This window comes from Oryzias melastigma, linkage group LG23 (genome assembly GCF_002922805.2).
Source record: "Oryzias melastigma strain HK-1 linkage group LG23, ASM292280v2, whole genome shotgun sequence".
Lineage (NCBI taxonomy): Eukaryota > Metazoa > Chordata > Actinopteri > Beloniformes > Adrianichthyidae > Oryzias > Oryzias melastigma.
Window position 1 is genome coordinate 9,985,523 of NC_050534.1, and position 13,196 is coordinate 9,998,718.

General features: G+C 39.2%; 1 protein-coding gene across 3 annotated transcripts in view; it reads right to left on the reverse strand.

The window, feature by feature from the left end:
• Positions 1-13,196, reverse strand: part of tfec (transcription factor EC) — a 70,732-nt gene that overhangs the window by 45,102 nt on the left and 12,434 nt on the right. For all 3 annotated transcript variants that reach the window (XM_036210137.1, XM_036210134.1, XM_036210135.1), the window contains exon 3: positions 4,749-4,982. In XM_036210137.1, coding sequence (XP_036066030.1) covers positions 4,749-4,961 — 213 coding nt within the window. In that variant the 5' untranslated portion in view covers positions 4,962-4,982. The remainder of the gene's footprint in view (positions 1-4,748; positions 4,983-13,196) is intronic.

Consider the following 13,196-nt stretch of genomic DNA (forward strand, 5'->3'; position numbering starts at 1 on the left):
CACTGAAATTTCACGTTCGTGCACGGCTGTAGCACGGCCCTTTCCCCTGCTATTCCACAAACATGCATAAAGTTAACACATCTAAACATGTGTGGCAGATTTTCCAAATTTTTTACCCATGACATGGCCGTCCAATCCTGTGGTGCCAGGCCTTTAAAAGCGTTGACTGCGCATGAAGCATTGGCCACATTAGAAGCGTCTGTCAAGTTAGAAGCATTAGCCCCATCAACAGCATTCGCCTGGCAGAAGCATTTGCTGCATTAGAAATGTTAGCTCCTCAAAAGCATTTGTTGCGTTAGAAGCATTAGTCACGTTAAAAGTGTTAGCCATGTTAGAGGCATTAGCCACATTAGAAGCGTTAGCCCCCTTAGAACTGTCTAGCCTCATTAGCCAAGTTAGAAGTGTTAGCCACCTTAAAAGCATTAGCCTCGTTATAAGCATTTGTTGCATTAGAAATGTTTGCCACCTTAGAAGCATTAGCCAGATTAGAAGCATTTGTAACGTTAGGAGTGTTAGCCACCTTTGAAGCGTTATCCCTGTTGGAAGCATTTTTTGCATTTCTAAGCATTAGCCACCTTAGAAACGTTAGCCCTATTAGAAGCGTTTGTTGCATTGGAAGCATTAGCCACCTTAGAAGTGTTAGCCACGTTAGAAACATTTTTTGCGTTAGAACTGTTAGCCACCTTAGAAGTGTTAGCCACGTTAGAAACATGTTTTGCGTTAGAACTGTTAGCCACTTTAGGAGTGTTAGCCACGTTAAGAGCATTAGACAGAATAGAAGCATTCATTAGTTATAAACATTTGCTGCATTAGTAGCGTTATCCACCTTAGAAATGTTAGCCCCATTAGAAGAATTTGTTGCATTAGAAGTGCTATCCCAATAGAAGCAACCGCCACATTAGAAACATTAGCCAGGCTAGAAGCATTTGTCATGTTAGAAGCGTTAGCCTCATTAGATGCAATCCCCGGGGTTAGAAGCGTTAACCACCTTAGAAACGTAGAAAAGCATTTGGTGTGTTAGAAGTGCTATCTACCTTAGAAGCGTTAGCCGCATTAAAAGTGTTTGAAGGCATTCGCCCCATTAATCACCTTAGATGCGTTATCCCTTTTAGAAGGGCTACGAAGCATTCACCACATTAGAAGTGTTATTCATCTTGTAACCATTTGCCGCGTTAGCAGCGTTACAATACCATACAATAGCGTAACTACCAACCTTGTTTACAACAGGTAAAAAAACAAACAAATACAGCTAAAAGAAACTTTATTATTAGCCCTATAACCCCCAACCTTGTTAGAAACACATAAAAAACAAAGTCTCACTTTGCTCCATGTTAGCCATGTTAGGGTTTTCTAATAACTCCCAACCTTGTTTTCAACTTGTAAATAAATAGATTGAAAGAAACCTTACTGTTAGTTCGCTAATTCCCAACCTTGCTAGAAAACATGTAAAAAAAACAGTCCCACACTGCTTAGCCATGTAAGTGTATTTACAACTTATAAATAAAAGTAAAGACCGACATTTTGTCAGCGTGCTGTGTACCTCTCAAAATCGCTTTGGCATCATTAAGCACAACCAGAATGAATCGCTATATAAGGTGTTTCAGATTGCAACACACATTGTAGTTTTATGAAAAAAATAAAGCTTTTAAGTGCGCTTTTAAGGCATTGCATCACTGTAATGCTTCTGTTTTCTAAGGATATCAGGGAGGAAGTATGTGTCATTTAAATGAGGTGCAGGAGAATGGACGCCAGCGGAGGTGTCCTCCTGTGTTTACGGCCTGCTCTGGTTTCATATGTAAGGTGGTGCATTTAATGGAACTGCATTAACAAACATGTGAAACCCTGTTTTTTGTTTAACCTATAATTATATACCTGTGGTTTTACACCGGCTATTAGTGTGGGAAAGAAAAACTCCCATTGATTGTGGGTTTTTACGGTTGCTGTTGTTTACACTGTGATCATGAATGTGATGTAGGGAGAAACAGTGAAACAAGGTACTGTATATGGAGGGTAAAAGAGGTACAAAACACTGGAGTAACTCACCTAAACCTTCCTTCTTTCTAAACTATAATCATCTTAAAACAAGACCAGAATTACATATTTTAAGATAATTTGTCTGAAGGAAATATACGTAAATATAAGTTTACTTTTAAAATTCAATTTTGCAATTGTTAAATACATTTGTAGTGTATTATTAATCAAATAAAACGTTCTAGTTTTATTTGACTAATAATACTAGTTAAGTAAGAAAGTCTGTTTGCTGAAACAAAACCTCAGACCATTGACCAAAAAACTTCTGCTTTAAAAAAATATGAAACGAAAAAAATTCTTATCATTAGAAATGACTTTCAAAATACAATATTTTCAAGATTAAACAACTCGAATAGATATTAAAACATTATTGTAGTTAAACAAGTCTTTACATTTTAATGAAAAGTTACAAGGAAGTTAATTTTGTCTTGTGGCAAGTGTAAAAAGATACTTAAAATAGAATCCAGACAAAAATACTTGGTGAAATTTTGTCTTTTTGCCACTATAAAGGCATTTTAAACACATTATTCAGCAAAGATATTTTTCTATGGTGGATTATGGAAAAAAATGCATACAAAATTTGAATAATTTTGTGAAGAAAACCCCTGAATGGAGTAGAAACTACATTTTAACTGCCGATTTATCAATGTTGCCTGCCACCTGTAATTTCCTCAGCTGTTATTCCTTTATATACATATATATATGATTGTTGCTGCACAAATCAAATTACTTTATGTCGGCTACCCTGATGTATACATTTACAAGTTTATAGTGTTTTGGGAGTTTGGGGGTATCTTTTTACTTTCAAGCCCCGTCTCAAATAATTTTGACCCCAATTTGATAAGACAGAAATTTAATTGTACGATTTGTATTCAAGATAAGATCATATTCTAAATGTAATCACAGTAAAAGACCGCCATAAAGCACGAAGTGAGTTAAATATTTTGAAACTTGGAGTTAAACTAGATAGTTTAGGCCAAACCAAATAATTTCCCAAATGACCTTTACTACAGTTGTTCATTTAATAAGATATACAAAAGTAATTTATTAAGCTTTATGGGATTAAATCTGTTTATTATATTTATTGCTACATGATTGGGGACATGTAGACGAAGTAAAAAGTTACCTTGAAAGTCAATTTAAAGACTTTTGATGTTTATCGCGTATTTTTGAAAAAGCAATACTATTAACTCCTTCTATAAATATGTTTTAACCATAGGCTACAAAACCAAACCAAATACGGCCAGAGCCTCAGCACCCCCCCACTCAAAATAAAACTTCTCTCCCCAAAGAAGACTTCATCTAAATAGGTATGCAGGAGTGTCTACATAGAGTGCTAGCTACACAAACACGGAACGCTAGCCACACCAACAAATGGTAGCCGCTCCAATGAATGCTAGTAACTTCAAACGAACTAGTGTCACAAAATCTAGTGTGCTGCAGAACTGAACATCACAATCAATTTTAATGAAAAAATAAATTCAGATTGAGAGGCTCAATTTGACACTACAGGCAAAAAATTCCAGTCGCAAATGTCATAGACAGGTGTCACATTTCTCAGCTATGGGAACAATTCTGTTCCAATGGCCTTGCGACCAATGTGACTGGAACAATTACAATACTCTATGAAGACTAAACTGAAGAATATACTAACAAGTCAACTAAACTCTTAACATCAATTCATGTGGCTAAATCTGTTGAATTCTTCATCCTCGGTGTAGCTATACAATTCCGTTGAGACCAACGTAGGACTTGTTCTATGTTGAAGTCAGTAGCAAATACTTATACACACCTACAGGGCCCTCTGGTGGTTGTTGCTATTTATTTTTGAAAAGTCATGGATAAGTCGCACCTGAGTATGATGATGCCCTCGCACCAAACGCGACAGGCGCATCAAATTCCCATCTGCCGCCTCTCTATTGAAAATAAAACTTTTGATAGTTTTCTTGATGAAAATAAGAACAACATCATAAGCCCATGAAGCTAGAGTGATCCTGCACGCTACAATGGCACTCATGGCAGATCTCCGGGTTGCTGGGCAGCTAACCGCTGGCAGGCTCCACTGTCCAAGGACCCACATCCTGGGCAGTAGCCCTCACTACATCTTCCAGGCACCTGGATGGCAGGGATCACTGTCAGCTCTGCCGAAGCCTGAGCAGCGACGACAGCTACCAGCTCTGCTGGAGCCGGGGGAGCGGAGCTTGCTAGCTCGCCTAGCTACCCACCGGGCAGCTGGCTAGCAGAGCCGTCCATCCAGCTCAATGAGCTCAGTGATGGGCTGGCGATCAGTCAAGGGTATATCCCGCCTTTGTCCAACAGTGACTGGGACAGTTTCCGGGAACCTAGCGGCCCTTGTGGGTTGATAAAATGCATGGAAGATCATGACGAAAACCCTCGCATCGATCGGCCATCTTGAATGCTTATTTCTACTCTTTGATCTTGTCATTGAAAACATCACGTGGCCAAAGCTGGGTCCCTGATTGATTGATTGTGAAGCTCGCTGCCAAAATTGCGCAGTGTGGCAGACTGCGTCTTTACTTTGACTTAACAATGGAACTTGACGCCTCTACCGGGTTTGGTGTGAAGGCAGCTTTAGTTTCTCCCTTGGCCAAACTATGTAAAAGTTAAGAATTATACTCCAAAACATCTGGTATATATAATTTATGCATGAACCACGGTGACCATGATGGAGAACCGTTTTTTTTGGAGTTCCCTACCTTCCACTGATTCATGTGCTGTCGCCACACTGGAGCCTCCGCTCCGCCGTAGGCCTCACAGTAGGGTTGTTGAGCGCCGTGAATGGTGCCTCTTTGATAGTACTGGTGGAAATAAGGCCAGCTATGCGGATGCGGTCCGGAGTCACTCCAGCGTTGGCCATCTCTCTCATTAAAGGCCCACGAGCTGTCCGTGCCGGGAAGTGACTGATACATGTCTGGCAACACAAAAAAGATCTAAAGACACACACACACACACACAACAAAAAAGGAAATGACACTTGGTTAGTGAATGAACTAATTTTGTAATGAAATAGTTAGATTATGCTGGTTTAGCCTTGATTTATAGCCAAGTTTCTGTAGGAAAATCAAGATGAGGGAAAGATGGAGGTCAGATGACTCGACTGATGTGAGTCTTCCAGCTTCCTGTTGAATTTATGATCACTTATGAACAACATTTCAAGGAAACATCAATTCAGACCTCCTGCTATATCTGAAGTATGCTGGATTACAGATAATATTTATACTTTGCAACAATTAAACCAAAAATAAAACAACTATAAACCTTTGAGAGGTTTTTTATTTACTTGAGACAGTTGGAAAATACTGCAAATATCTAGCATTTCCAATATAGATTAGATGAACAAACTAATCGGATTGCTGCTGAAGAAAATAGTGCCTGAATGTCAAGGTTCGAAGAAGCAGTAGCTTGGTGAAGATCTGTTTGATTTGAGTTATTCATTTGAGATAAATACATCGTTGTCTAGTAGTTGATAATATTTCCCAGTGGAGGCTGGGTTATATTCTGAGGTATGACACTTTGTCTTGGACACGCGACTGCAAAAACAAGAGCAAGAGCCCTTCTGTTCACAAGAAGTCCATCCATTCAACCCCTTTCCAGACCTGTTGACTCTAAACATTCTCGTTTCCAAGTCGTCACATATTGAAGCATGGTTAAGGACCCCTCTGTGTCCCTTTTTGACGTTTTGGATGTCCCCATCTTGTTGTTTTCTGACATGCCAGCTGTTCCAATTAAATCAGGGGTCTGGATGTTTTGTTGGACAAGGGCCAAACCTTGGGATGAGGCTGGAACCCTAACCAGGTACCCAAACCGTGGCCCAGTATGTGTCTGTAACCGGTGCCACGTCCAGTACCGGTACCCATCTGTGTCCAGTATCAATCCGCGTCCGGTACCAATCCGCGTACAGTAGCGATCCATGTGTAGTACCGGTAGGATTGGTACCTGTATCGGTCGTGGATCAGAACCAGTACCGGACACGGATTGATACTGGATGTGGATGACTACTAGTACCAAACTCCGTATGGCATCAATCCACGTCTGGTACCGGTAGTAATCCATTTCGAGTATCAATCAGTGTCCGGTACTGTTCTGATCTGCATCCGATACCAGTACCAATCTGCATCCGGTATCAATCCACGTCTGGTAGTGGTGCCAATCCACATCCAGTATCAATCCATGTGCGGTACCGGTAATGATTCGCGTCCGGTACTGGCACCAATCCGCGTCCGGAACAATCTGTGTCCGGTACCGGTAGTGATCCGCCTCCAGTATCGATTCGGGTCCCGTACCGCTAGTGATCTACGTCCAGTACAGGTATCGAGCCGCGTCCAGTACCAGTAGTGATTCAGGTTAGGGGACCAGTGCGGTCCATGTCCTGATACCGGTTTACCGCCCGGAGGTTGGGGAGACTTGATTTAATTAGCCAGCACTTCAAAAAACAATGAGTTGGGGACATCCAAAACATCAATTTTTGACCGGAGGAGTCCTTGACCAAACTTGGGAATGAGAATTTGTCTGTTTAATGCCTGTATGGGTTGTGGGGTTGCTAGAGGCTACCCCACAACCTATTAGGCAAGAACAGGGTACACTCTGGACTGTTTACCAATATATTGGAAGCCACACATTACACACACTACAAACCGTAGTGCCCAAAGAAAACCCATGCGTGCATGGCGAGAACATACAAACCAGGAGTGGAAACAAGGCCTTCCCATTATGAGGCGAAAGTGCTAACCCAAAAATTTGTGGACACTTCATATTATATCTCCCAAAAGTGCAACTTAAATATGTTTTTAAATTCCTTTTTGTGGTTAATGGAAAATGTGACCTGTGCTTTTGAGTGACAAATTGAAAGTATCATTTTCCTGTTTTTTCCTGTAAGGTTTTGGAAAACCAGCATTTGGTTGTTTAAGCATTGAGGTATTTGACTTTCTTGAATCGACAACATTGCAGAATATCTTCACATAAGAATTTGCCTGGCAGCTCTGCGTAAAATTGCACAGATGGCACAGCCATGGCATGAGAAAGCTGGGTTTTTGTTACTTAAAGAAGGGGTTTTGTTCACCTCACAGCATTCTTGCAAAAAAAAAAAAGCCATTGTGAACAAGCTGGTGGTTTGTGTGGATTAAGCCCAAGTCTTTGTCTACGGTTTGTGGGCTTCTCTGTTGGGCCTCAAGCGAGGCATCCTGCAGAAATTACCCTGTTACCCCGACTCCACCGCTGCTTACGCATGAAGCGTGCACTGGGATCGAATTAGCATCTGCAATTCAGAGTTTTACTTTAATTGTTGAGACTTAAAGTATCTTAAAGGAGCAGTGGACCAACAATAGAAGGAGTTCTGCACAGCGCACTGCTTCAGACACTTCTTAATGTCAGCACAATTTATCACAATAAAATAAAAGAATAATTAACATGAGTAACTTTTACCCACATTCAGCAACAATGAGACTGTAATAAAGTGTAATACAGCTTGAAGAGGCTTAATACTTTTCTCTTGACATTATTTAAACAAAATAATCATTTTCCTTTTATTGTATGTTAATTCCTGCTCTTTACTCTTGAAAATGTGTTTGTGTTTTTTTTTTAACTCTAATGCTTCTTTATGTCACCATATTTATTGATCTGGTTGTGATATATACAGGATATCTTTTTTGTTTGTTTTTGTCCTTAAGACATGTGTATCTTTGTTAAATCAACAAAAAAAAGAACCTTCTAGTATACTTCTTCTTACTAACACAACCACAACCCAAGTTTTAGTCATAACTACCCTTATGGGTGGATATAGGCTGTCTCTGGGCGAAAGATGGCCAAACGTGTACGGGATACGCAGAAATTTTAAGATTGTAGACTGCTCGGTGAGCCGGAAGGGCGAAAACGTTTATGCACATTTTTTTCTCTTCTTCTCTGCTGTGGGTGACAGGTCGTAGCAAACACTTAAACTAGGGGTGTCAAACTCAATCGCACAAGGGGGCAGAAATCCAAAACACACCTTAGGTCCCGGGCCAAACAGGATAACATTTATTGAACACTCTAAAGCTAAATTTTAAAAACTTTAAAACTGTAACTTTTTAACATAATTATTAACTAGATATACAGCATTATAAGTGATAATGCTAGTGTGAAAGTCTGAATTTGGCCACTGAAGATGCTAGTGCTATTGCTAAAAACACAGAAGTTGTTAAACATGTTAAATATTTATATCTTAAGAATAAAATTCTAGTCACATTCATGTTTTCTTAAAGGAAGATTATTTTACTATTGAAAAACGTTCTTTATTTTTCTTGCAATATAAATTTTTTTTTCTTGAAACATGGGTCTTCTAATCATCTCAAGATTTACTTTTCGCAGGGGATAACCATCAATTCTGAATATTTTGAATAATTTTAATCACCTATTTTATCCATGTTGAAATATTTGCACCTCCTGACACTATTGTTAAAATATTTAATTTTTACAATACTTTATCTCTGTGATGATTTCCCCAAAGAAAATCAGTTACCTTTAGCATTATTATTTTCAAAAGCCCAATAAGTCCGTTTTTAATCGGCTATTTTAAAGGAAAAGTTTCTACTTAAAACCGCCTTCGGTATCTTAACATAGCAGTATTATAATTTCTTTTTATGTTCTACTTTAATACCTTTGAAATATGTTTTTTCTAGTTTTGTATTTTAAGTCTGAGTTTTATGTGAAGGATGAAATGTTAGATTAGTTTTATATTTTGACCCAAATAGATAAATCTCATATTTTTTCAAAATTTCTTCTGATTTTGGCTGTTGGTTTAGTTCTGTACCTCACCTGGAAGCCGCTCTACGAGCCTCAGGGTCCCTGTTTTCCTGCTTAATTAGCTTAGTGGCTCGTTATTGATTATCTGCCGAATGGGCGTGTAATTCTACAAACACTCTGCCTGTGATCTTCTGCTCTCATATGGCTCACTGGCGCTTGATCAGCCTGTAGTCCGACAAGCATCACCTCTGTTTGAGCTTGAGTTCCAGCTGAGAGCTAACAGTGATGGTAAAGACCTCCCGCTGCTCTGAAGATACAATCTACAGGCTGGCAGAGCCTCGGGGCCAGGCAGCAGAGCTTCAACTCTCTTCACATAAGCTAAACGGCATGAGTTATACAATACGCGGTAATTTCTAAACCGCAGAGCGGATACTTTGTGCCGAATGTGACCTCCAGCCTATTCGTGGTCGTTTTCATGGATGTCTTCTCTATTGAGAGACTGTAGTCGTTGTGTGTCTGAAGAAAACGATCCAGACAACATTGTTGGCCACTCACTCATGTACTAGACAGCATGTGACCTCCTCTCTATGTAGACAATAAACAATATTTATAGTCACAAAAATGCTAACCCCCCCAAAGCAACACATAAATTGCAATCGGAGTCCCAAAACAGTAAAAATAAACTTATAGAAGATTTACACTGTCTGTTTTTTTTCCAGGTTGGTGTTCCAGGATTGTTGCATGATTCCTCTGATAAACATTGTTCTCATAGTACAGGTTCCCTGCTTTGGTGAGTCTTTTTAGTCATGTTTTCTCTCCTCTTCATTCTTTTGTAATTTCCTCTAGTTTTTTTCTTGTTTAACATGTTTAACACAACGGTATATGTACTTTCTAGTAGAATTCTACAGAAAATTGAGTTAAATGTCATAAAAGACACACTGAAATGAACACACACATGCAAATACATGATAAATGTGTATCATACCTGCATGTACACAAACGTCTGTGTTGACTTAAGGGACAGCAGGCACTCTGCCTTGCATTTCATTTTTCAGATACTTGTCAGGGTTCAACACTCTTGTTGGCCTACATGTTCACTTCTAGAACAATCTCGTAAAATAATTGTTGACCAATGTGTTGCATTACACTCTCTACAAAGTCGGATTAATGCAGATAAAATTGAAGAATAACAGTTCACTCGAAAAACTTCCCATCAATTCCTCTGACCAATCACCTGCCCCTTGAGCCCTCTAAGCATTCTGGGTAGTGTTCGGGTGTTTTGTCCAGAGAACAGTAGTCCATCTTCCCTCACATTGTATGAAATCAGATCAGGATTCAGTTGCAACCAGACCAACTAGAACCAGTGTTTGATCCTCATAAGTTAAAGTATTTTATCTCTTGAGTTTAACTAATATCTAATGTGATAATCAAGGATGATCACTGAAACTCTTCTTCACCTTTTTTTTTTTTGCTTGATTGGGGTTCATTTTATGCAATATCGCCACCAAGTGAGCAGCTGATGTAACTGCGGTCTGCCTTCGACAGCGTACTGTAAAACCAAATAAATTATCTCAAATATTTAATTAGGTTGATGTTTCCAAAATATATAAGCCATTTCTTGATGTATTTGATTTGAATGTGATTTTCTGGTTTATCCTCACCCACTACGAAGCAGGAAGTTTGGGGACATTACCGCGGCGGATTTTCCGCGGGTCGCAGTCGAGGAAACACACACACTGATGTGGGGCCTCATTAAAACTCCTCCATAGATGTTGGACTTTGTACGGCTCTTCACTCATCACCACCTCCAATCCGCTCAGCCTCCGTTCCTTCCTTTGAGCTCCACTACTTATTTCCATCAAGGCCTCCCCCCCTCTTCTTTCTTCTCTGCCACCCTCGATCTCCCTCTTATCCACGCCGGGCTTTGTTGCTGGGCTGTCATGTATTTATTTGCTTTTTCAAACCCACTAATGCTCCCTTTTATTGTTCCTCCGGGTGTCCTGTCGCGTCAGGAACAAGGTCTCTGTGAGAGTTTTTTTTTTTTCTCCAAGTTAAAGACTTGAATCATTGAGCCAGGATAATGATGAAGGGCTCAGACGAGGATCTAGACTTCGCCAGCGATCACACCATTCGGGTTGTCTGAAGAGTTGAGGTCACTATTTAGCTTCCCGCTTCCGACCTGTGAACTTCGGCCGCTCGTTGGCTTTCCGCTCAGCTTTTAATTCCAGCTACAGCGTTATCCAATTTACCCAGGAATCCCGGAAAAATATAAACGATTACATTTTTGTCCCCCGTTTGACTCTTTCATAGCTTTTTTTTTTCATCTGGAAAACTTAATTAACTAGCCTGAACTTCTTTCTTTATTTTTTCCAAAAACAGTAAATTAAACTTGCTATTTTCGGGATCTATTCTAACGTATAACAAGAGTTTACCTCCCTGTCTGAGTCTGCCTTCCAGACAGTAATCACATTAAATCAAGTGATCTCTCTGAAGATGAACGATGAGCCCCAAACTGAATTTGGGGAGTGGAAAAATGTAGACACGCAAGTCTGAAGCTTTGAACAATTCTAAAAAAATACACAACAAAAAAGTGTATAAATACCCACAAGTGTGATATTTTAAATGATTAGTATTGTAGTTCTACAGTATATTCGGCACTTTAAATCTGCCTTTTTTTCAAAAAACAACAATGCGTTTTATAATCCGGAGCGCCTTACATGCATTAATTCTGGTTTTGCTTATTGATGTCAGAGCTATTTTGAGAAGTACAAGGGCTAGCTTTTTAATTGCTAACAAGATTGAGCGTTATTGTGTAAGTGTAGCAGTGTCAGACAGTATCTTTTAAGTGTCACCAACAAGCTTGGGGGTTAGCATAGTCACAGTAACGTTTGTTTTTAGCAGTATCAATTTGGTTTTTACAAGATAAAACAAGTTTGGGTGTTATTTTGAAGACGCTAACACAGCTAATGCTTCTAACGTAGCAAAAGTATAGCGTTGTAGAACTGTTTTTTTATGTGTTACTGACAAGGTTGAAAAAAAAAGTGTGGTCACAGTAACATTTATTGTGGCGATATCAGTATGTTTTTTGACGTGTTGCAAACAAAGTTGGGAGATACCAGTACTGTGATAAGTAAACATAGCTAGCGCTTCTAAAGTAGCTAACACATAGCATTGTAGGACTGTTTTTTAATGTGTTGTTTTAGCGGTATCAGTCAGGTTTTTCTTATGTATTACAATCACGTTGGGAGTTACTGGAATTATGAATACGCTAACACTTCTAATGTGGCTAACGTGTAGTGTTCTTGAATTTCTATGAAGAGTTAAGAAAGTCTAACTAATTTTGTCTGACATTTTTGTCTTGCTTTATAGTTTGATGCGCCTTATTTATGACAAAAATTCGTTTATCACCTTATAGTATGGAAAATAGATTGTATAGGTTATTTGGAGGCAATAAACATGTGTGCTTTCCTAAAAAGGGTAAAACATTGTCATTGGTTCTCAATATAATGCTTAAATTTCCATTAAAACATATTTTTGGCCAGAGAAGTCATCCCTACATATAGTTTATCAAAATTAAGATATTATAATGTATTCTGACTTTAACCATTCTTTCGACAACCATAACTCTTCAAATGTTTTAGTTTATGTAAATCGAGGAGATTCTAAAGCGTAGAGAAGCAGCTTTGCACCACCACATTTAACATTAGTAACGTGTTGCGCATCTGTGCATAACTGAAACCAAAAGAAAAGTTCTGTGTGGAATTAACTCTTCCAGGGCTTTTGAGCTTGAAGAAACTCCTAACGATAAGGTGATTCAAGAAACTTTAATTTAATGTATGTTTTACGTAAGTGCAAGACTGCATCTATGTATATCGATGTTTGTGGGCCTCCTATATAAGTCAATCAGATCCATTTATGCGACATCAAAGAGTGTGTTCAGGAAGAGGCTGCAGACCGTGGAGGAGCATTCACTTTCACTTGTCATCGGTCAAGAGTGTGTGCCACTGCTGAGAGGAGCCCACTATGTGCCGTCTTTGAAGTCGCTCCTCAAAGCCGTTTTCATTCTAGCTGTGCTCTTCTTCCTTCAGCTCAACACTTTTCACATCCATTTCTGTAAAAATATTAATAAAGTCACCTGGATGTGTTTTATAATAATGCTGATGAATAAGCATTCTTTTGTGGGAATTCTAGACCGCATGGGAAATTCTGTGTGGTACTTTTTCGATTTACCACAAGAGGGGGCTAAAAGCGCTACTTCTTTAGGATCAGTTTTTCACTATAAGATGCACTAAAAACATAAATTGGAGCCAAAAACATGCACAATTTTTTGTCTTTTGTTTGAGTGTGTCATCATTAGGTGACTCAAGCAACGCGGGGTTGTCAAAGTTGCAAAAGAGCTTGAGTGACGTGCACAAAGACTGCACACC